At 45.0% G+C, this 25,566-nt stretch overlaps 1 protein-coding gene across 4 annotated transcripts; it reads right to left on the bottom strand.

Annotated features, from left to right (window-relative positions):
* Positions 1-1,003: 1,003 nt before the first annotated feature.
* On the bottom strand, positions 1,004-23,962 carry LOC542680 (uncharacterized). Of its 4 annotated transcripts, XM_035960777.1 has the most exons (12): positions 23,796-23,949; positions 14,653-14,768; positions 4,969-6,733; positions 4,192-4,278; positions 3,482-4,108; positions 3,222-3,386; positions 2,832-3,126; positions 2,538-2,752; positions 1,920-2,225; positions 1,779-1,842; positions 1,462-1,701; positions 1,004-1,376 (listed from the first exon to the last, which is right to left on the bottom strand). In XM_035960777.1, the coding sequence occupies exons 2-12, from the start codon at positions 14,655-14,657 to the stop codon at positions 1,255-1,257; spliced, it is 3,891 nt and encodes a 1,296-aa protein (XP_035816670.1). In that variant the 5' UTR covers positions 14,658-14,768; positions 23,796-23,949; the 3' UTR covers positions 1,004-1,254. The 4 variants fall into 4 exon arrangements, with proteins under 4 accessions (XP_035816670.1, XP_008651874.1, XP_008651875.1 ...); XM_008653652.4 differs by lacking the exon at positions 14,653-14,768 and having other exon boundaries at positions 23,796-23,962; XM_008653653.4 differs by lacking the exon at positions 14,653-14,768 and having other exon boundaries at positions 4,969-6,730.
* Between the last annotated feature and the right edge of the window lie 1,604 nt (positions 23,963-25,566).

Genomic DNA, 25,566 nt, shown 5'->3' with positions numbered 1-25,566 from the left:
CGAACTGATTTTTTGTTTCACGGTATGGCTGGGGTACTAATAAGTGAATGTGAGGTACTACTTATTAATATACTTGGATTGAGTTCCATGATTCTACTTTCTTTAGTGTTTTCAATGATTTGTTTGGCATAGGGTTATCTTTGAACTTAGTTCATATGTTTTGCCTTGTAGCCCGTTGAGCATTTAGCTCCATAATAATATCTGAAAGTTAGCATCATGGTAGTAGAACTATATTTGCTTTAAGTTCACATGCTTGCTTCACCTTCTCTTCCAACAAAGCTAATCATCAGGTCTCACAAAGGTCCATATGCAAGAGACAAGCGACACGATCTCTTAGGAATGGATAAAGGAGACAAGCAAACATAAGTATATATATATATATATCATCCTGAACCCACCTTATTTTGCTGACCCTGTTTTCCATTGCTTTGAAGATGTAAAGCCTCGACCCACTATATGTGACTCAATCCTCAATACATAGTATTTGGTTTGAAGACGTGAGATAGTCTTAAGCTATCATTTCTTAAGATGGAGCTACTATTGACTCTGGAATCAACTGACTTAGAGTATTTTTGTTTTCCCATATGCACGCGCATCCATTTTATGATGGAACAATTGGATCTATACCATTAAAAGATCCAAACTTTAGATATATACCATGGACCCCACATGTCATTCACTCAAGTGGACCCACATATAAGTGAGATAGTAATGGTATGGATCCAAAGTGGTGATCTTTTAATGATATGGATCCAAATTTCCCTTTTATGATTTTGAAGAACCGATAGACTCAGTCTTAGATGATTTTGTGTATTGATGGCCTTTTACCTACTTGCTATTTGGTCTCAAATTTAGTTTTTCGGCCAGGTGTCAGTGTCACGGAGCTGGCAGACTATCAACTTATCAACTGAGATACATATGTTTTTAATTTAGTAAATTTGAGATAAGTTACGTTCGATTATAGTTGTTTGACTTGGGAGGTGAGGTCTGGCTCAATTGAACATGTTTCAAAAGTTATCTCAATAAAGCAAGTTTATCAATGTGATATATAGAAACTGTAGCAACGCACAGGCCCCTAACTAGTATACAATGAAACAAATATATCACACTTCCAAGGGCCTTGGGGAATATGGATATTCATAGTTTTTTTTTTGTTTTTTAAAAATTTGCTTTTTATTAAGCTATAAAATTGGTGACACGTAGATACTCACACTTCCTAGGGCGTTTGTCCTGTATTATCTGTAGAGTATTGATTTAGCTGCTTTCTTGCATTCGCCACTTATCAGATCCCATGGTATACTCAGATACAAGTTTGGAGAATAGGGATGAACTGTCCTCTAGCAGTTTTGCTGGGGCGTCATGCTCTGCAATTTCACCTGTTTTACAACATGGACATTGTTCAAGCGTGAGAAGTAATAAATGTGAACATAGTTTCGGCTCGTAAGTCAGGGGCATACTGACCATTATCCAGAAGCAAGACTTTGTCGCTATCAAGAACTGATGTGATACGGTGAGCTATTGTAATCATTGTGCATTTGAGAAATTGTTGTTTTAAGGTTTTTTGAATCAAGCTGTCTGTAATTGGATCCACGGATGAAGTTGCCTCATCCAAAACCAAGATCTTCCTCCGTTTCAGAATCACCCTTCCCAGACACACAAGTTGACGCTGACCTGTGCTCCAGTTTTTGCCCTTTTCTGTCACTGCATTTTACAACCAAAGAACAAGTTAGGGCTTCGACATCACAGAGCAGTGTCCGGAGACCTGGCAGGTATCAAACCTGTAGAGTCAAGCTTAAGCTCGTTCTTTCTAACTTCATCCCCAAGATGACATGAATCCAATGCCTGGAGAGCGCATGTATTAGGTGCAGAATGGAACATTTTTTAAGAGAAATGAAATAAATTTAGCGATTGGAATGTACCTCCCAGATTTTCTCGTCACTGTACTCCCCAAGGGGGTCAATATTGGTTCGCAAGGTCCCCTCAAACATAACAGGATCTTGTGGAATGATGCTCAATCTTGTCCGGAGGTCATGTAGTCCAATGGTGCAGATGTCAGTGCCATCTATAAACACTTGGCCAATACATGGGTCCACAATGCGAAATAGTGCCTGAATCAAGGTTGATTTGCCACCACCTGTTCTACCAACAATACCTGTCTTCTTTCCTCCGAGTAAGGTGCACGTCAGGCCTTTTAAAACAAAAGGCAGCTGCGGTGCATATCGAACCTGCAGCATATAACACGCTCTACTAAATCAGTTATCAATTACACTTGTTTTCCACCTCAAGACAAGTTTTGGTTTTCTGGAATATTCTGGGAAAATATTAAGTATTAAAGGCTGCAGTTCTGTTAACAACAGGAACATAAAAACCAAAAGGACATGTTAATATTAGAATAATGCCTTATAATGAAATTGGTTGCTTTACAACAGTTAGCATTTACTACACCTAAAGCTGTCTAGTTTCATAAATACTGATGTGAGCACAATAACAATCACACAAATTGAATAAGGGTAGTGCGTAAAGTTGAAGAGACAAACATGGAGGTTAAGAAACTCAATTTCGCCCTTTGTTGGCCACTGTCTATTTGGTTGGCGTTCTGATATTGTAAGTGGTGGTTCTGAAGGAATAGTCGTATACTGCAACATTCTTTCCACTGATATCATTCTATTTTCTAAACTGCAGAGGACAGCAATAGCCCACCCTTGTAGCATATTGAGGCTTAGTCCATAAGTGACCGCAAGACCAGCAGTCTCTGTACAAAATATTATCAGCACGTTAGAACACTAAGAAGAAGAACAATATTGATCTTGCTAGAGAAATAATATGCTTACTTGGGTCAATTAAAGCAGATGGTGAAGAGACCAGAAGTATCAATGTGAAGGAAAAAACAAAGGATGAAAGCATATCCAAGCGAAAGCACAACCATTCCATTGCGGCTGCATTATACAAACTTGGTCGAGATAAATTATCCACCAAATATCCAATATAACGGATAAATTGTCTTTCCTTTTGAAAGCATCTAATTATATTTGAGCCAGCCATTGATTCAGAAAAATGTTGAAGCACGGGGGATCTGCAAACTCCAACCAACCTTTGCAACTCTCTAGCTGCATCTATGTAGTATTGCTAAAAGTTGGAGTGTGTGAACATCAATGAGAAAATTGGCACCATCAGTTTTAAAAATAGAAAACCAATACAATTATAATTCATATATAATTTACCTGATACCACAGCGATGCAGTAATAATGGGGACAAAAACTATGAAGACTTGCCATGCAACATGTGACATCAGAATAACTGTTCCTAGAATCTCAATAGCAGGAAATAGAAGATAGCCCATCAGGTCAAAAATTCTTGTATCCACTGTGCTTTGATCTGTGGAAGCCTACAGTTTGTTTTAAATTTCAGCAATAACATAATAAAAAAGAAAAAGACACACTAATTCCATGTCCTTAAAAATAACATTCTGAATGTACTTACTCTGTTCAAGATTCGCCCACTAGGTGTGGAGTCAAAGAAAGACATTGGTGCTCGGAAAATGCAGTTGTGCATGTTCTCAAATAGAATATTAGCAGTCTTACATCCGGTCATGACAAGAAGATGTGATCGAATGAATATGCACAATGAGCTAACAATTGCTAATGCAAAGTACACATTTACCATCTGCAAACTACTGATTGGAGGATTCACATTTTCAGATATTGGTGCTGCCCAAGCCATCCAGAAATTGCATCCAATTTGAAGAACTTGGAAAATTATCTGAGCTAGCAAAATAAGTGGCACAAGTGCTCCATTATATGCCATCATAATATACTTCCAGTAGACAATAAATCCAACCCGGCCTTTCTCCCTCTCTTCTTCTTGTACTAGCTGACCATTTTGAATATCTCCTTCCTCGTTCTGGTCTTTCTTATCCCCCGCTATAAACAGGTTACTTTCATTGCCACCAGGATGATATGTACTCTCAAAATTTTCAATAGGGCGCTCCAGCATGTCTAAAGTTGATAAGGCATCTTTATGGGATGCAACTAATTCCAAGAGATCTTCTCCAGATTTCAGAATTTCAGTGTAATCCCCTGACTGTGTTATTTTTCCATCTCTCATGACCTGAAAGGTGAGACAAGTGGAAAGATGAAAAGTTTGTTGCATGCATCATAAAATAATAAAGTAGACAATTGTTACTGGCTTACCAGGATAAGATCAGCTGAAGGTAAAAATTCAACATGATGGGTAACATATATAACAGTTTTTGAAGCTAAAAATTCTAGCAAGCACTCCTGCAATATACAAGTTATAGCCATATAAGTTTCACACAATAGCAACATATAATCTTTTGAACCTCAAAATAATGCTCAAGGACACTCCACGTTAAAAGGGTAATTGCACCAACGCCCCTACTTTGTAGGCTAACTGCTGTTTTGTCCTTCCTTTTCTGACTTCGAGCGTCTACCTCAGAGTGTACCTTGTGTTCTAGACCTTCTAACAGCAGCATTTCCACTCAAACCTTCGTTACAGTTAGTTATAATAAAAGTCAATTAGCTTATGTAGTCATTATATGGTCCATTTCTCAGGTATTGTTGGTGTAAAGAAAAAAACAGGTGGAGTGTCCCTAACAAAACTCGATATTTTGCTAGTACAAAGGTAGATCAAATATGAACCATGTAGGCAACCCCTTGAAAGAATTATGAAACCATCTGCTATAGCTAGAGACAAGAAATAATTAATAACTCTCATTCAAGATGGATTAAAAATAAACTTACTACCCCAGGACTAAAATAGATGTTCATAATAAGTAAGAATAATACAAATACTGAATTGGAAAACAAATAGGGAAATAAATGGAAAATGAATGTTGCAATTGCAACATTACGATGTAAAAAGATCACTTCATATAATTAGGATTATTAAGTACCAAATGTCATAACTAAGACTAGTATCGATACAGTGCATTAAATGTCAAAACATACCTTGAACAAGTGCAGTCCAGTGCGAGCATCAACTGCACTAAATGGATCATCAAATAGGAAGATATCAGCATCTTGATACAAAGCACGGGCAATCTGTATCCTCTGTTTTTGTCCACCACTTAAGTTGATTCCTCTTTCTCCTATAATTGTTTGGTCACCCAAAGGTAATATATCCAAATCGTTATTTAAACAGCATGCCTCAAGGACATTTTTGTACCTTTCCCTGTTCATTTGTGTACCAAAACGTATGTTTTCTTCAATTGTCCCACTTTGTATCCATGGTGATTGGCTAACACAAGCAATTGTACCACAAGTTTGAACCTCTCCAGATAACTTCGGTATCTCACCAAGTATGCAAGACAATAAGCTTGACTTACCCGATCCAACAGTTCCACAGATAGCAACTCTAGTTCCTTGTTGCACACACAAGTCCAGATCTTGGAGAGTAGGCACCTGAGAGAATTTTTGCCAGGAGAAGCTACCATTTCTCACCTTAATGGATATATCGGTGCTACCACTCGGAAGCTTAGTTACTGCATCACTTGCTAATTCCTCAAGGCAGAGAAATGAACATATCCTGTCAAGTGATACTTTTGTCTGAATGATTGATGAGATCGCGTCTGGCAGACTGTGAATCGGACCTTGCAACTGCCTAAATGTTGCTAGAGCAGATAATACTTTCCCTGTTTCTAATGGGATGCCGATAATTATACAAGTTCCAAAAGTGATCATAGCAACAAATGCAGGGGCACAAAAAAATACAGATATAAGCATTGATGAGGTGTAGACATATTTCTTTACCCAGTTCATCTCAACCTTCCTTATCTCTTTAATCTTTGACAAGAAAACCAATTCCCAACCATGAAGCTTGAGAATATGCATGTTCTGTAATATCTCAGACATAGCACTCATTCTAGCATCCTTGGCATTCATAGTTTTCTCCTGGTAATTTTGCTCAATCCGCCCCAAAGGTATGTTAGCCAACATTGTCAAAACACAGGCAGCAAGGGCAGCGAATGATGCCAAGCCAAGAGTAGAGTATAAGATAATCATTGCGAGACTAATTTGCACTGGGAGCAGCCAAAGTTCATGCAGAGACCAATTGAAATCTCCTACTCGCTCAGCATCAATGTTCACAACATTGATCAGCTCCCCGCTTGAACTACCTTGCTTGGATTGGCTGGAGAGGGCAAGACCCTTTTGGTAAATAATTGCAATAAGAGCAGAATGCACGCGCAAGCCTAATTGTTGAGATCTAAAGAGCAAATGCCTTGATGAGAGACCTTCCATCAGCTGTGCAGCAACAAATGCCAACACCAAAAGGTATCCTCTTTTAGTGGATCGTGTGCTTTGATTTAAGTAGTCAACGAAGTGCTCGATGAGATAGGGACCAACATATGAAGTAACGGTACGGATTAGGGCATAAACTGCAGTGATAATGATTAGCTTCCATGTTGTGAGCACAAGAGATTTGACTAACTTAACTGTTGTAACATCAGTGTATTGCCCTGTGGCAGAAATCGAGGCAATCTTTGATTTAAACTTAGGGGTGATTCCGTGGACACTGTCACTGTCATCCAAGAATGGCACATCATGAAGGTCTAGTGTTTTCCTCTTGCCAAGATCAAGTAAAGGACCCATCCAAGAAAAGGTGATATTACTAAACAATCCAGCATCTGAGAAAAGTGATCTACGACCTGTTGCTTCAGATAAGGAAGAAGATTCATGGTCCAACAGAGGTTCCTCCATGGTACTGTAATGGCTTCTGAATAGAAAACAACAATAAAATAAAAAATATATAGAAGTTTTATTAACTTTGACATGCACAAGCATGTATCAGGGAAGGAGCTCTAAAAACAAAATGATAGACATCATTAGAGCTTGAAGTCTGCATCTGCATGGCTGGACAATTATAAGAAAGATAAATAGAATTGAACCACGGGTACTTGCTCACACTCATATTAGAAATTTTACAGTGTTTGTAAAAAATAAGAGACATCCGTTCATGTAGACGTAATTGTTCAAAATTAGGAGAAACCAATTCAGAGCCGGAGCCTAGAATTAGCGGACCAAGAACCAGCTTCAAATTAAATTCGAAGGGTATAACATAAGTTGCATAATAACAATATGTTCACATGTGAGATCTTCTACCGTATCCCGACCATTCAAGTTTCTGGTGTGGTGGGAGGCCCTTGATGGAGAGCGTCGGTAAGCCCGCACACACAGGCAGCACGGAGCCCTTTTCGACAGTTAGAGGAAGTAGCCGGACGGCTGCTGTACGCCCCGTAATTATTGTTCTTACATCGGACGGTTGGAAAAATTAGATAGAGTGGAACCTGTGGTTCCTTCCAAGTACAGTAACGGGTTGCACTGTACTGTTAAAGGAAAGGAAAAAGTCCAAATTACTACCTCGAAGTATGCCCCAAATTTAGATTACCCCCTAATCTATTAATTAACCTACTTAACCCCCACAAATTTGCAAAACCGTCTCACTTTTCACCTTTTAAAGAAAACCAGAACCAATTTGATGACGTGGAGACACATAGGATATGACTTGGCAGGAAAAAACATATATTAAAATTAGAAAAAAGAAAGTCACGTGTTGTCCGAGTTATCAGGAATCATAAACAGATTGGTTTCCTCGTTGCCTCATCAAGTTTGTTAGAGATCATTGAAGGCTGTACTGGTGGTGGCTCTGATCCATTGCCTTCTGTGACGCCCCGTGGCCGCCGACGAGCCACTGCCGAGGCGTGAGTTCGTTGGAGGTTCAGAACGCAACAACTTGAGGTAAGTTTGTTACGATTCTGTTTCACTGGTTTATTCTTTTCATATCCTGCAAACTTCGAGGTTCAGAACGCAACAACTCGAGGTAAGTTTGTTACGATTCTGTTTTACTAGTTTATTCTTTTCATATCCTGCCAACTGGCTAACTACAGATTATATAGCCGGTCACTGCCAGGCCATTACAGACTCCAATTGTACCATGACACTAGATTAATGCGCTAAACATGGCCACAGCCCAACTCTAGAGCACTTAAACCCTTACACACAACACCACTCATTCCCGCCCACATCCTGAGAAGACACAGTAGGCACAACCTTTTTACCAGACATGACAATTCCTCGGCCTCAGTATCTGTTTATCCCCAAGCGATGGCTTTTGGAAAACGGTTCTTCAACACATAATAGTATTCCCAAGTTGCGGATTCCACTGGAACATGTGATGTACGGAAATACGTACACACGGCGTCACAGGGCACGCGACGTGCGGCGCGCGGCTGAGCGCGTAGGGCGCCTAATCCAGCAGGCAGCCAGGCCTAGCGGCTAGATCTAGAAAGAATAAAAGTGATTGATGGCCTTCCTATTAGTCTGGGCTAGATTTAGAAGGAATAAGAGTGATTAGTGATTAATGGCTTTCCTTTATTAGTCCGGGCTAGATTTAGAAGGGAATAAGAGTGATTAGTGATTGAGGGCTTTCCCTTATTAGTCCGGGCTAGATTTAGAAGGGAATAAGAGTGATTAGTGGCTTTCCTTTAGCAGCCCTAGCATATGGCCTTATATACCCCCTGTAAGCACTCGTGATGAGGACAAGAAAGATTTATCTCATTCTCCATCTATCTCTCTCTAGTCGGCAACAGGGGGCATAACCCGTTGACGAAGAACGTCGTTCCTGGGGGCATAACCCGGTCGGCAACACGGACGGCGGTTACGATCTTCGGAGCCGCGGTCCTCCTACCCCCGGGTCCGACGCCCTTGACAACCTGGTATCAGGAAGTCGGTGATCCCCCACCACCACCCCCAGCCCTTCCGCCACCGCAGCCGCACCACCACCACCAGCCCCCACCTCCCCGTCCACCGCTACGTCTAGGTTCATCAACATGGGTGACGGCGCTCAACCCTCCATGGCCGACGTCATGAAGATGCTACAGACCCTGTCCTCCAACATGTCCAAGATGCAGTCCGACATGGATATCATGCAGGAGAAGGTCGCCTCCGCGGCCGACTACGGCGGCCACCAAGATGGGCAGCACCGCACGGATCACCCGCCGAAGTTCCAGAGGATGGAGTTCCCGCGCTATGACGGCAAGTCCGACCCGCTGATCTTCATCAACAAGTGTGAGTCGTACTTTCGACATCAACGCACCATGCCGGAGGAAAAGGTATGGATGGCGTCTTACAACATGGACGACGTGGCACAGCTGTGGTTCCTCCAACTCCAGGAGGATGAGGGCACGCCGCCCTGGGGTCGCTTCAAGGAACTCCTCAACCTTCGGTTCGGACCGGCGCTGAGATCGGCGCCGCTGTTCGAGCTGACGGAGTGCCGATGCACGGGATCGGTGGAAGAATACTCCAACCGCTTCCAGGCGCTTCTTTCGCGTGCTGGCCGGCTGCAGGAAAGCCAGCGCGTACAGCTGTACACAGGTGGGCTGCTGCCGCCGCTGAGCCATCAGGTCCGCGTTCACGCGCCGGAATCCCTGGCCGCAGCCATGAGCCTGGCCAGGATGCTAGAGCTGGTGGAGCTGGACCGGCTCAGCCCCCCTCCTCGGCCGGGCGGCCCCGCGCGCGGCCCTGCCCGCTCTACCTACACGGCCAGCGCTGCCAGCGGCCGGCGCGCCTCCGGTGCTCCTCGTACCGGTTCTTCCAGCACAGCAGCTGGCCCTCCCGGCGCCTCCTCCACGCGGCACAGCTGGGGCTGCCAAGCGCCTTACAACGGAGGAGCAGGCGGAACGTCGTCGTCTTGGCTTGTGTTACAATTGTAATGAGTCGTGCTCCAGCGGGCACAATCGGGTGTGTCGCCGCGTCTTCTATATTGACGGCTTCAAGTTGGAGGACGCTGCCCAGGAGGCTGACGCCGTCGACACCTCCGCACCATTGTTCTCCCTTCGCGTTGTGGCTGGTATGCCCATTTGTGACTCCATGCAGGTGCGCGTGCAAGTGGGCGCCGTGACGCTGACCGCCCTTCTGGACACTGGCTCCACGCATAACTTCATCGCCGAGGCCGCAGCGTCACGCACGGGGCTTGCTGTCCAGACCAGCCCACGCCTCACGACCACCGTGGCGAATGGCGAGCGCATCGCCTGCCCGGGTGTTCTCCGTCAGGCCCCGATCACCATCGCAGGCGAGGACTTTTGCGTCGACCTCTACGTGATGCCACTGGCCGGCTACGACGTCGTCCTTGGCACCCAGTGGATGGTCACGCTAGGCAAGATGGTGTGGGACTTCACCACGCGCACCGTGGCCTTCACACGCCATGGCCGCTCCGTCTGCTGGGAGGACGTGGCCGCCCGCCGCACACCGCGCCTCGACAACATCACGGCGCCCGAAGCCTTGCTGGAGGAGCTGCTGACCACGTTCGGTGGCCTCTTCGCCGAGCCCTCAGCACTGCCACCGCCGCGTGCGCGTGACCACAACATCGTTCTTAAGTCGGGCACGCTGCCGGTAGCGGTCCGGCCGTACCGTTACCCGGCGGCCCACAAAGATGAGTTGGAGCGACAATGTGCAGCGATGATCGCACAAGGCATCGTGCGTCGCAGCGACTCCGCGTTCTCGTCCCTGGTCCTCCTCGTCAAGAAGCCGGACGGGTCGTGGCGTTTCTGCGTCGACTACCGGGCGCTTAACGCGTTCACGATCAAGGACGCATTCCCTATCCCAGTCGTCGACGAGCTGCTGGACGAGCTCCACAGGGCATGCTTCTTCACCAAGCTCGACTTGCGCTCCGGGTACCACCAGGTCCGCATGCGGCCGAGTGACGTGCACAAGACGGCGTTCCGCACACATGACGGCCTCTACGAGTTCCTGGTCATGGCGTTCGGGCTGTGCAACGCTCCCGCCACGTTCCAGGTCATGATGAACGATGTCCTGCGCCCCTTCCTCCGTCGCTTCGTGCTGGTGTTTTTTGACGACATTTTGATTTACAGTCGCACGTGGGCGGACCACCTTCGTCACCTGCGTGCTGTCTTCGGCGCGCTTCAGCAGCACCAGCTCTTCGTCAAGCGCTCTAAGTGCGCTTTCGCGGCCTCCTCCGTCGCGTACCTGGGACATGTCGTCTCGGCAGCCGGAGTCGCCATGGACCCCGCCAAGGTGCAGGCGGTGCGAGACTGGCAGCAGCCGCGGTCGGCACGCGCGGTTCGCGGCTTCCTCGGTCTCGCCGGGTACTACCGGAAATTCGTGCACAACTATGGCACAATCTCCGCGCCGCTGACCGCCCTGCTCAAGAAGGACGGGTTCCTGTGGTCGGACAAGACGGCGGCTGCCTTCGCCGCTCTAAAGGAGGCAGTCACGTCGGCCCCGGTACTCGCCATGCCAGACTTCTCCAAGACGTTCGTCGTCGAATGCGACGCTTCGTCCCACGGCTTTGGGGCGGTGCTGGTCCAGGACAGCCACCCCGTGGCCTTCTTCAGTCGGCCCGTGGCGCCTCGTCACCGCGCTCTCGCCGCCTATGAGCGAGAGCTGATCGGCCTAGTCCAGGCAATCCGCCATTGGAGGCCCTACCTCTGGGGGCGCCGTTTCGAAGTCAAGACCGATCACTACAGCCTCAAGTACTTGCTGGATCAGAGGCTGTCCACCATACCACAACACCACTGGGTGGGCAAACTTCTCGGCTTCGACTTCTCCGTCGAGTACAAGCCGGGACACACCAATGCCGTCGCGGACGCGCTCTCACGCCGCGACACACCGGAGGAGGGCTTGGTGCTGGCCTTGTCCGGACCACGCTTCGACTTCATAGATCGGCTCCGTCAGGCACACACCGTCGACCCCACGCTCGCTGCCCTACAGCACGACATCAGCAGCGGCGCCAGGTCGCGGCCCTGGCACTAACCGACGGCCTCGTCCACTATGCGGGCCGGCTGTACATTCAGCCCGCCTCCCCGCTGCTCCAGGAGATCTTGGTGGCTGTCCATGAGGAAGGCCATGAGGGCGTACAGCGCACCCTGCACTGACTCCGGCGCGACTTCCATTTTTCTCACATGAAACGTGTGGTGCAGGATCTGATTCGTGGCTGTGCAGTCTGCCAACGCAACAAGCCCGACCATCAGCACCCAGCCGGCTTGCTGTTGTCCCTGCCGGTGCCGCAAGGGGTATGGACGGACATCACCATGGATTTCCTCGAAGCGCTGCCTCGCGTCCGCGGCAAGACCGTCATCTTCACGGTGATAGACTGCTTCAGCAAGTATGCACATTTCGTTCCCCTGGCGCACCCATACACGACCGAGTCTGTGGCGCAGGCATTCTTCACCGACATCGTCCGTCTCCACGGCATTCCCCAGTCGATCGTCTCTGACCGGGACTCGGTGTTCACCTCCAACTTATGGAGCGAGCTGATGCGCTTGAGCGGTACCAAGCTACAGATGACCACGGCATTTCATCCCCAGTCAGACGGCCAGTCCGAATCGGCGAACAAGGTCATCATCATGTATCTCAGGTGCTTGACGGGAGACCGACCTCGCGACTGGCTGCGCTGGCTCCCGTGGGCGGAATATATCTTCAACACCGCTTTTCAGTCGTCCCTACGCGACACGCCGTTCCGCGTCGTCTATGGCCGCGACCCTCCCTCACTGCGCTCCTACGAGCAGGGGGCAACGCGGGTGCCTGCGGTGGCCAGGACTTTGGAGGAGCGCGCGGAGTTCCTGGCAGATATCCGTCACCGGCTGGAGCAGGCCTAGGCTGTCCAGAAACATCATTATGATCGTCTGCACCGTGACATCGACGTGCAGGTAGGCGAGTGGGTGTTGCTTCGTCTACGCCAGCGCCCGACTGCCTCCATGCCCGACTCGTCGGCTGGCAAGCTGAAGCCGCAGTTCTACGGCCCTTACCGCGTCGTCGAGCGCATCAACGCCGTGGCTGTCCGCCTGGCCCTGCCTCCTCAAGCTCGCCTCCACGACGTCTTCCACGTGGGGCTTCTCAAGAAGTTCCATGGCGTGCCTCCGCAAGAGCCTCCAGCTCTACCTCTGGTTCGCCACGGCGCGGTTATTCCAAAGCCAGAGCAAGCAGTCAAGATGCGGCTACTCAGGGGAGTTCGGCAGGTCCTCATTCGCTGGCAGGGAGCCTCTCCGGCATCGGCCACCTGGGAGGATGTGGACACGTTCCGCGCTTCATACCCACTCTTTCAGCTCGAGGACGAGCTGCCTCTCGAGGAGGGGAGAGATGTGATGTACGGAAATACGTACACACGGCGTCATAGGGCACGCGACGTGCGGCGCGCGGCTGAGCGCGTAGGGCGCCTGATCCAGCAGGCAGCCAGGCCTAGCGGCTAGATCTAGAAAGAATAAAAGTGATTGATGGCCTTCCTATTAGTCCGGGCTAGATTTAGAAGGAATAAGAGTGATTAGTGATTGATGGCTTTCCTTTATTAGTCCGGGCTAGATTTAGAAGGGAATAAGAGTGATTAGTGATTGAGGGCTTTCCCTTATTAGTCCGGGCTAGATTTAGAAGGGAATAAGAGTGATTAGTGGCTTTCCTTTAGCAGCCCTGGCATATGGCCTTATATACCCCCTGTAAGCACTCGTGATGAGGACAAGAAAGATTTATCTCATTCTCCATCTATCTCTCTCTAGTCGGCAACAGGGGGCATAACCCGTTGACGAAGAACGCCGTTCCTGGGGGCATAACCCGGTCGGCAACACGGACGGCGGTTACGATCTTCGGAGCCGCGGTCCTCCTACCCTCGGGCCCGACGCCCTTGACAAACACCAAACCACCGAATAAGAACTTGTGGAACAGCTTGATTGCCTTTGCGCACAGACATCGGTCAAGAATTTCTTCAGGAACAATGCCAGTCCTTGAGAGGTCCACCAATGGAGGAAAAGTAGTGAAGACCGGAGTATACGATGGATGATATGGTTTCAGTTGCGAAATATGAAACAGAGGATGAACATGAGCAATGTCTGGTAGATCCAATTTGTAAGCAACAGCACCAATCTTAGCCAACACTTTGAAAGGACCAAAAACAATTGAAGGCCAACTTCGGACAAGGGCGGTTTACCACGGTTTTCTGAGCATATGGTTGTAGCTTCAGCAACACCATCTCTTGTAACACCACGTCCACTCCCGGACCGGCGGTACTTACACCTGGCAGCCCTCTAGGATCATAGACCATCCCCACAGACCAACACAAGTCTTTTGTGCGTACTTTGTCCTCACTCATGTGCACCCGAGAAAACATATCGGTCAGTCACTCATCCCAAATTGCTCCACGCCAAACACGTTTAACTTGGAGGTTCTTTCGAGATAGACTTCCGAAAAGAAGATGTACCTTGTTGGTATGAGTACTCTATTAATTCTATTAAGTCTTGGGCTAGGATATCATCATCCATCGGGTCCAGGATATCACAATCCACCCCTCTTAGAAGACCGACGTCCTCGTCAGTCAACCCCAAGTTAGGAACCTCCCCTCTTAGCCACGTTTGTATGTCTAGTGTCATCATATGGCATGCCATGTGACCACTTCGGGCCCACATGCGTCATGCGCTATATACCCGAACCCCTAGCCCACACATGCCCGTGAAACCGCGAGGATCGGCTCTGATACCACTTCTGTCACACCCGAATTTAAGGGCAAATACAGGCGCAAATTAAATGTGTCTTAGGATCAAGTCTCACACATATAATGACTCATTGTACAGAAACGAATATCACATATTTACTATTTAATAGAAGTTCTATACAAAATAGCTAAATAATTACATCATACGAAGATAATGATCCCCGCAACCATAGTTGACTGGGAGACGACAGCCTAGACCTCACGAACTCATCGCGGCATCCTTCATGCTCCTTATCTTGTGGTACCTGGTCTTGACCTGGGCGGGAATGTGAGTACAGCAAGGGTGAGCTCACGTACGTTCATCGTTCAACAAGTTGTGTGGAATTATAACACCCAAAATTTTATTTAGGGATGTACAAAAAAATCACCAAAGAGGTTTTGAATTAAGATGTCTTTCAATAAGAATTCCTTTACCTTGAGGTCACATCTCCTAAAAGAAAATATGTTACATAATAAAGGTGTAAAAGGGTCTATATGTGAACCTAATTATTTCCTTGTTAAATTAAGTATTTAAAATTTCTCTCTAAAAGATTCTATCCACCAGTGTTATTAAAACTACGTTTAAACGATGTTTAAACTACGTTTAAACGTCAAAACTCTAATTAGAGGTTGAAATAACGTTTTAGCGTTTTGGCGTTCTAAACTGTAAAACGCAGTGTTTTATGCATTTTAGACCATTAGCTATTTTTGGGCCCGGTCTATTAGTTACTTTTGGGGTTCAATCCAGCTCATGGGTGAAGTTTTGGTAAGCCACTAACCTCTCTGTTTTGGTATTTAACTTCATATTATTGTCTGAAATTATGATATATTGGTATTTTTCCTATGTTATTTAAAACTACGTTTAAACAAAGTTTAAACGTTTAAAAGTCAAAATTTCACCCATGAGCGTTCCAACGTTTTATAGTTTTAATAAGCTTGCTATCCACTAGGAATTACATCTTTAAAATGTCTATTTTTGTATGTATAGGTGGCATACTTAAAATCATTGGCTTAAATAGGATAATAAATAATAAATTAATATTATTTATTTTCATGCTGGGTATTTTTTTATTGTTGCATATTATTTGCAAATTTGAAATTGGAATTCTGAACTCCAAGTTTGAAAATAAAATAAAACAAGAAATAGAAAACAGGAAATGAAAAAGATAAAAAAGAGAAAACCAGGCGTGGGCCAAATCCGGCTGGCCCACCTGGCCCCTTGCTCGTTAACCCTCCGTCACATGTGGAAATATGTCCCTGATGAGTGGGCCCAGGCACCCAGCTCCTTAGCCACCCGCAACCAACTCGTGTGTTGGCCTTGCTTTTGACCACTGGTTGGTGGGCCCCCTGGTCAGCTGCAACCTCTAGCTGGGTTGTTACGAACACGCAGTCGCGATTCCCTCAAGCCGTGCGTAGAACCATCGGGGGTTGGTTTCTGATCCAATCCCATCACCAACGGGTTCGCCCTGAGCATAAATATAGACCCGCCGTGACTTCTTCGCCAATATCGAGAGCTCCATTGAAACAGAGAGGTGGCGTGAGAGCTGAGAGAAGAGGTGGCGGAGGGAGAAAACAAGCCGCCGCCAATGTATTCCGCCCGGACTGACGGACCGTGGCCGGAGTGGGGTCGTGGGCCATCAGCGGGTCATGGGTAACCTGGGCGCGGTGTCGCAGGAACCGGTGATCAATCCCGTTGTCCCTAATTCCTCATCGGTGTCGGGGGTCTGCCGTTGTGCCGCATGGAGTCGTGGGCAGCGCCTAGGGATGGCAATTTGATCCGTGGATTTGGATATCCGTCGGATATCCGACCCGACGGAGCCAGATATGGATACATGTTTTGACCCGTGGGTCAGACCCGAATCCGACCCAAAGTCGGGTGGGCACAGATTAGGATATTACATTCTACCCGCGAGTTATCCGTTGCATATCCGAAATCGACCTATAGTGTATTTTTTTAGCCTAGCCCTTACTACATAGTAAAGAACAAACTCTAACACCTTGAACCCCACGCCTAACGCTCCTAATTTCCAGTGTTGGCCGCCCCTTATAGCCTTGCTGGCTTCCTGCGTTGTGTCCCATAGCCCCTTCCAAGTCTCATAGACCGTAGCACCGCTGACGGCTGGCTGTTGCAAGCTCTAGTGCCCATAACCGAGGCCCACAGGCCCATAATAATTCTTCTATTAAGTTCTAATTGTGTATGATGGTGAACTGGGAAGAAATTTGACTAATTATGCTATTGAATTGTTGAATAAATGATTTTATCTGTCATATCTGATGGATATCCGAAACCCGTCCGAAATCCGATGGGCACAGGCATGGATAAAAATTTCTACCCGCGGGTATGGTCGCGGACCGATATTGGTTGCAACCACGAATATGGTTGCGGACGGATATTTGCAATATCCGATCCGTTGCAATATCCGATCTGATCCGTTATATTCTTCAGCCTGCTATAACGTGTAGTAGTTACCGAAGAGAAGCACTAGAACGTAGAACTTGCTTACGCCAGCGAGAACACAGCGAAGGCAGTGCGTCGCCGTGCCCTGGCGTGCGGTGGAAGGAGAACGGCACGGGACCACGAGATAAGAAATGGACGGCTAGGATTAAATCTGCTGCTTACCCCTTCGTCCATTGAACTCGGGTCGTGGATCGTCCATCCGATGGCCAGGGTGGATCATTGTCGTGGGCAACTTTCGGCTGTGGATCCTTAATCGTGCGTCGATATTGTGTACCGATTCGTAATAAACACAGATCAAATCTGTGTCGTCACCTTTTAATCGGACGACTCTGAGCGCACAATTCCTCTTCGGCATAGCAAAATTGCTAAAGAGTCCATGCCCTTTTGACAAAATAACTCGTCGTCCTTCCACAGTGAAAGAGAACCACAAGAAGGTCCCTAGAATTTGAAGTTTAACCTCTGGATTCTATTTTAGAGTATAAAATTTATATAAAAGTGAATAGAAACTTGCATAACTTACAACAATTTCATTTTAAATCCTTTTTAGTCAATTCAAATTGTGTTGGCTTCATAAAAATATTTTCTAGGCAGTGACAAGAATATTTGTGGCATATCATATAGTTTTATAGGTGGAAATTGTTTGAACCTAGGTTTAGCAGATTAAGCTTACTAATCAAAGTAGCCTATCAATGATGATAACATAACTAAAATATGATATCTAATCCCGTTATAAACTATACTAAGGTTAAATTGTTTATTTCTTTGTAATATGTTTCTCACATGAGTTAAAAGATGGAAGATATTATTCTCATGTTTAATCACCTAAAACTTAGAAAGCTATAACCTTCTCGTTTTAACCCTGATTACTAGTCGTTTTCGAACCTACGATCTCATAACATCGCGTAGAATATTCTTACGCTGTTTGTTCTCATGTTTGGTATACTGTTATTTTTATGTACTCCCTCCAGTGCAGTAAAGGTAGTCGTTTAAGACATGATTGTGCATACCAAGGAGTGATTAATTATCATAGAGTTTTCCCTGTTTGCCCCTATTAAATAGCGATATGAGTGCATTAACGTCACTAAAACAATCAGACTTGATTGGTTGCTGCAGTAGCTCCAATGCATTCTAGACTGGAGGTCTCAAGTTCGATTCCTCTTAAATGCATCTTTTTTTTGCAATTACTAGGGGCAACAACGTCCAAATCCTAGACCCACACGCGCTATGACTTCTTTTTGTGCACGCTCGGTCACGCGCAGGATGACTTCTTTTACTGCACCGGAGGGAGTACTCTTTATCTATCTGTATGTATTGCTATGAGTAGCAGTGAGGTCACGAGAATCTGAAGACCAACTTGGTACCTGGGATCTCAAGTCTAAGGCAAGTTGTGCCCTTGAGGCCTTGATCACTATTCTTTACCTAATAATGATCTATGTTAATCACTGTGACATGCTCAGGTTAATTTGATAGGACCTAATAGGTTTTCTCTAGTTTTGTTTACCCCATCCCTTGCAGACAAATGAATTATTGGGTAGACTTGCTATTGTTCTACCTGGTTTTAGGATTAATGTTACATTTGAATTATGATCATGTTCCAATTATGTTGTTGTTTTAATTATTGTTCATGACAACGTCATTGTGTTAATTGGAACATGGAGCTTAACTTAAGATAACCGTGCTACCACAAGCAGGGGCGGACCTAGGTATAGTGGAGTGAGGGCACAGGCCCTCGCTCATTTATTTGGTGCAAGTAGTAGATACCAGATTTTCACTATAAGGTCCCCTACTTAGTTCAACTTAGATGCCCCTGCTATGGTGTTTTAATGCTTGTCTTCATAAGTGTGCCCTCACTCTCATTTCGCTCTGGGTCCGCCCCTGACCACAAGGGTGGAATGGGACGCCCTTGGCTGACTAATTAGGAAAGCTAGTAGAGAACTACCTTACCCGAAAGAGGCAAGGGCGGTAGAGGAGCTGCGGTATAGGGAGGTTCTCGGGTCGATCCTGATGCGATGGCTTTTCGGACGAGGGATTCCTATATTGCCTTTCTCAGAAACCGTAGCGGGTTTTCTGAAGCTAGTGGAACTTTGTAAATGCCTCGTAGTGGTACCATGTCTCTTTTCCTCAGTAGAGATGAATGGGAAGTCGTGATCCCTTGGCAAATGGGTAACACGACTTGTGGGTAAAAGGCACAACCTCTGCAGAGTGTAAAACCGGTACATCAGTCATGCTCACGATCAAGAACGACTTAGGACTCTTGCATGATTAACTTATGGAACTAAACTTAATTTATCATATGCATTGTATTGTGAATGCTGTTATTAATTGTGATCTATTATTTATTTGGGTTGATATCTACTTATACTTAGTACAGATTATATAGCCAGTAACTGCCAGGCCATTACTGACTCCAATTGTACCATGACACTAGATTAATGCACTAAACACGGCCCACGGCCCAACTCTAGAGCACTTAAACCCTTACACACAACATCACTCATTCCTGCCCACATCCTGAGAAGACACCGTAGGCACAACCTTCTTACCAGACATGACACCTTCACCGGTGATTCATCGCTGTTCTGATTCTGCAGCTGCTTCCCTGTTCTAATCGAATCCAGAGACTTCATCGCCTTCACCGGTGAGGTATTTTTTTTCTCCCATCGTCAGACTAGATGCGAGCTAAGCGCGCACCTCGCCTACACAAACATCTCCTTGTTTATTTAGATTTTGCCTTGCCTTTCCTTGCTTCCGTCTGGCTGCTTCGAATGTGAGCTAAGCACACATGTCTCTCGTACGCGATCTGCACGTAGGCCAGATGTTTGTGTAAATGCCTCTTGGGCACTGCCGCACTAGGAGTGGCGATGCATGTACATTTGACTTTGTACATATGTACTCAATTGTTTATTTCATGACAGATCACTTTCTAAAGCGCTGATGTATTAGCGTTCCATACATTCAGGGTAAAATTTTATTCCTGAAGTTTTGTTGTATTGTGTTGACAGCGAAAATGGATGGAGATATGGTTCCTATTTGATTTCACCTGGGAGGACATTTTGATTTTGATGGATACTCCGTGATTTATGTTGGCAGTGACGGTCGTGTTGAATTATTGCACATAGAGAAGAACAAGATTTCACTGCCAGAATTGAGAGGCTACTTGTGTGATCATGTCACTTTGACAGAGGAAGATAGTGTTGATTTCTATTGGTTATTTTCTGGAGGTGATGTGAATAATGCATTGCAAAAGTTGAATGAGAATAAAACGTGCATTTATATGGCTAATTGCATTCCAGAGGGTGGTGTAACTGAAATTTTTGTGCAGACAAACAACATTTCAGGTGATAATGTAAACACGGATGCGGGAGAAAGTGATAGTGAATTTGTTGATGAAGAGGCATATGCTGGAGAAGATGAGAGTGAATTTGAAGATCACAACTATATTCCAAGGGATGAAGACACATCAGAAGATGACGAAGAAGCAAATGAGTTTAGAACCGTAGCAACGAATCAGAGAAAGAATCGAATTACTACTGCTGCTGCAACAGACATTGGAACAATTTCTAGGGTGCAAATCGAAGAGGCTGACATAGAAGATGAATATTTTGGTGAATCAGACCCTCCAATGATAGACTCAAGTGAATAAGCTAGTTATGATGATGATGATGATGAGGATGAAGCATCAAGGAGGGCGAGCAGGTTTGTAAGGTATGATAGTAAAGCTGTCACTCCTAAGTTTTGTCTTGGAATGACCTTTAGGGGTAGAAAACAATTTAAGAATGCATTGATCAAGTATGGGCTGGCAACCAGGAGGCACTTATTTTTCCCAAAGGATGGGAAAAACAGAATAAGAGCTAGGTGTTCATGGAATGGTTGCCCTTGGTTCATTTTTGGTTCACAACGGACAAATTGTGAGTGGTTTCAAGTGAAGACTTTTAATGATGTGCACATTTGTCCGAGAAGGAAAGACAACAGGTTGGTGACAGGGACAAGGATAGCTGATAGATACGAGAGCATAATCAAAGCAAACCCATCTTGGAAAGTTCGTATATAAAGCAGACAGTGCTGCTTGACATGGGTGCTGATGTGTCAATTTCGAAGATCAAGAGAGCAAAGGGTATTGTCATGAGAAGAATATATAACTCGTGCAGAGGACAATATGCCAAGATATTTGAGTGCCAGGCTGACATTCTTAGGAGCAATCCTGGGAGCACAGTTGCTGTTTGTTTGGACCCTAATTATGAAGGAGCGGATCTAGACAAAATAACCATTGGTGTCATCTCTATTAAGTTATAGTATCATCAACTCATTTAAGTGCTAACAAATAGTCAAATATACATTTTAATGGAGATTACTAAAATCTATTGGTGTCACATGACACCATAAAAATGGCTTGGATCCACCCCTATTTATGATATGCCAGTATTTCAAAGATTTTATGTCTGCTTTGATGCTTGCAAAAGAGGATTCTTATCTGGGTGTAGGGAAGTCATTGGAGTGGATGGTTGTTTCTTCAAAGGAGCATGCAATGGTGAGCTTTTATGTGCCCTCGGTAGAGATGCAAATAACCAAATTTATCCCATAGCATGGGCAGTGGTTGAGAAAGAAACAGAAGATTCATGGTTATGGTTTTTGGGCCATCTGCAAAAGGATGGCCATAATATCTGACCAACAAAAGGTACAGATATCTACTAAATTTTGTGTCTTTTGGTTATTTTCTGTACATGGGTTTTATAAACATAATACTATTTTGTAGGGTCTTATTAACGCTGTCAGAGACTTATTTCCTGATATTGAGCACAGAATGTGTACAAGACACATATATGTTAACTTGAGAAAGAAGTTAAAATATCAAGCATTTCAAAAGCCCTTTTGGAGGTGCGCTAAGGCCTCAAGTGTTCCTTTCTTCAACTTTTGGAAGAGACCCGAGTGAGGATAAAAAATGGACCAAGCTGTCATGGGTGGGAATCAAAGGTAAATGTGGTCGATGTCATAAACCAGGTCATAATGTTAGAACATGTATAGCTAATCCCTCAGGAGGTAATATCAGAAAAGTTATGGAGAGAGCCAAAGAGGTGAGTGCACTTTGTGTAACACTCCTATTTTATTACTTGGCTTTGCATACTAATCTAAACTATTATCATATCAGGTGCTGGAGGATAGTAGGCCACAAAAAATGGCAAAGAAAAATGAGGGGACTAAAAGGAGCTAGGATGAAAGAAAGAAAACAGCCTCTACGAATAAATAATTATTGTAATAGTGAACTAAGTTTATTGCTGGAATAAATAATTGCTGTAATAGTGAACTAAGTTTTTTGCTGGAAATTTTTTTGATCAAAGGTCTGAATAGTTTTTGAGTTTATGCCAAATTCCCTGATCTCTGCACCCTCTGCTGAAACTTTGGCAGAGCCATTCAAATGTTCCCTAGCTTCAAAGAGCTTGAAAAAACCAGAGCATTTTATCAGGCGTGAGAATGTCATGCTGCCAGGCCAACCAATAACAATATCAATAAACCTCATCTGATCATCAACAATTCCTTGCAGGAACGTACTGTAGTTCTTTGCATGATCACACTAATCTGCAGATAACTCGACAGCAGGAAGCGTCATGATTACGTGGGTGGCATCAACACCACCACAACAATTTGGCAGGCCATAGCAAAATGTTTTGATCGAATATATGAATTTTTTGAGTTTATGACAGATTTGGATGCAAATACTATAATACGGCAAGGACACTCACAACTTTGTGAAAAAAAAGCCATGTACGTGAGGGGGTTATATGAGTTGAATATATAAGGGGGTTATGTGAGCTAATTACACATAAGGTGGTTATGTGAGATGAATTTTGTTCTTACCACGTCATAGCTGACATGGCAAATATAACCGTTCCACGTTGTCAAACTGGTTCTGGTTTTCTTTAAAAAGGTGAAAAGTGAGACTGTTTTGCAAATTGTGGGGGTTAAATATAGCCTAGACGAGATTGCACTACGATCTTTCATGCCTATGCTTTCCTCATGTACATACTACGCTGCTTGTTTGCTTCTACGTATTAGAACCGGTGAGGCAGCCTAGGCGGTGCCTAGGTGCTGGGTCCGCCTCTGGATTAGGGGGTAATCTAAACTTGGGGCATACTTCGAGGTAGTAATTTGGACTTTTTCCTTAGGGCCTGTTTGTTTCCTTGGAATTGAATTCCATTTTAATAATTATAATTTAGACAAAACTAATTAAGTTTATATATTTATATATATAATATATTTGTATATTATCCTAAATCACATGAGAGAGTTAGTTATATAGTATATTTATGTTATAGAGGTGCAGGTAGAAGAGTGTGCTATAAGTTGTACATCGGAAAATTAGCATGTAAATCTATAGAATCAATTTCCATCTCTCACCGCATGAATTTGAGATAGGCTTATATGATAACTTTGGAAAGTGGTGGAATGTCATATTCTAAAAAATTAGCCTATTCCATTAGTAAGATTCCAATTCCTCGAAATGAAAGGAAACAAACGGGGCCTTAAGGGAAATGGAGGCCGATCTACAGTAAGAACATTGGACGAAGGAAAGTACAGGATGCGCGATGCAGAAGGGCAGAACTACATCCTACAGCAGCCCGCCTGAAACCTAGCAGTAGTACCATTCCAAGACGTGCATTGTTTTGTACTTCTACATGCGTCGCAACTCGCAACGGGAAACCCATGATTTGCATTCACTACGTCGACCACGGGGTGGATCCACCCGATAAATTTAGAGAGAGAAAATCGAAAGGTATATAATACATGCAAACACTGGTGGGTGTCAGAGGTTAGGCACACCAGGGATCGGAATAGAAAGGGGGGCCGTACCTGGTGGAAGCTCGTTGCCGACGAAGGTCGAAGGGCCCGACGAACTGGGTATGGCGGCGCTGCTCGCCCAGTAGTCGGCGTCGCCGCCGCCAGGAAAGAAAGGCTAGGAGAGAGGAGAGAGAGAGAGAGGTGCGCGGTTTACTATATAAGGCTCAAAACCAGCGACGGGACAAGAAAACGTCTACTTCACTCCAAACCTATTCAAGGGAACGTATACGTATACGATGCAAGCAATGGTTTAGGCTGTCTACAGCAACGTTCTCTAAATTTCGTCCCCTAAAAAAATATTCTCTGTACTTTACACCACACTCTAAAAGATTCTGTCATCTATATCATCTTAGTCTCTAGCAACGTCCTCTAAATTTGGTTCTCTATAGCTACAATATTAACAGAATACACAACTATCTTATTTATTAATTGTTTTCATATAATTTTAATTGGATCTAACGTGCCGCATTAAAAATGATGCAACTAATAATTTTCCAAAACCACAAATTAGTGAACGTATAAATATTATGCAAAAAATAATGTATACAAATTATGTGAATTTTGTTCTCTCTCTTCAGCCTTCGCCATCTACTCGGTGGCCAACTCCACGTACCCATAGTGGTGGTGTCAGTACGCCCGCGAAGGAGACGGATGTCGCGGATGAAATATCCAACCTGACGCGCGACCAGCAATTCAAGGCGATAGAGAACGAGCTCAGAACCTCTATGTTTGGCGGATGCACTTCGTCCTCCAAATTTTACCGGACCGTTTACAGGAGCTTGCTGGACGCATAAAGTAGCTTAAGAACCGCTATATATAACGTACAGAACGCTTTACCGAGCGTTGCTGGAGGCAGCTTTAAAGCCTTGGACCTCCATCCTATGGTTCGTGACTCTTATGTGCCGTTTTGTTCGTGAAATGTAACGTAAATGGTAATGATAATGATTCACGCTTAAATGTCGGTGGTAACAAATTTGAATAAGGCGGTATTCATTTGTAGTGTGGTATCGATTACGGTTGGACTTAAACAAACATTATTTAACGTTATCGGTTACCTATTACGTTATCAATATATAAATCAAACGGCACATTTATGTTTAATTAATCCCTCCCACCAATGCATGTACTTTTTTTATAACCCATGTATGGCTTACGAAAACAGAATGACCCACAACTAGGGATGAAAACGGTTTCGGAATTTTTCGGAATTCCGAAAACCGTTTCCATTTTTTCTCGGTCGGATTTATCGGTATCGTATTTTTCAAAAGCGGTATCGGTTGTCGAAATTTTGATTCAGAATCGGTACGGCGTTTTACCGACTGTTTCCATCGGTTACCGATTTTAATCAGAATTTTACCAGATTCCGTTGTCGGAATTTCCGAAAATACCAAAGTACATTCCAGCCCACACAGCCCAGTTGTCTGTGTCCTTAGCCCATGAGAGGAGGCCCACTGCGGTACTGCCTATGCCCAGTGCTCAGTCACAGCTAAGAGCCCAAGACGGCCAAGAGCCAAGCTGTAGCCTGTAGGGTTTGTGGCGGACAGGCTTTGTGGCGGCGGTTGCAGCTGGAGCCGACGACGCATCCTGCCATCCTCCTCGTCCAGCCAGGTATCACCTGATTCCCAGCTTCTTCTCCCTCATCCGGCGCCATAATGTTTCTTATTATACTTGCTCCGTAATGTGTTTTGTGACCTTGCGAACTTGGGACTTGTGGACTTGAGGCTTTATGAACTTTATGATGAACTTGTTATATTGTGTACTTGTTTTTTTTGTGATCAACTTA

The sequence above is a fragment of the Zea mays genome, chromosome 7 (genome assembly GCF_902167145.1).
Source record: "Zea mays cultivar B73 chromosome 7, Zm-B73-REFERENCE-NAM-5.0, whole genome shotgun sequence".
In the NCBI taxonomy this organism is placed as follows: Eukaryota; Viridiplantae; Streptophyta; class Magnoliopsida; order Poales; family Poaceae; genus Zea; species Zea mays.
This window is presented reverse-complemented; position numbering and strand designations above follow the sequence as displayed.

Coding starts and splice junctions, on each gene's coding strand:
- LOC542680 (XM_035960777.1), bottom strand. Junction 4,279..4,968: donor CTGGACTGCACTTGTTCAAG/GTATGTTTTGAC, acceptor TGTATATTGCAG/GAGTGCTTGCTAGAATTTTT. Junction 3,127..3,221: donor CTGCATCGCTGTGGTATCAG/GTAAATTATATA, acceptor TCCAACTTTTAG/CAATACTACATAGATGCAGC.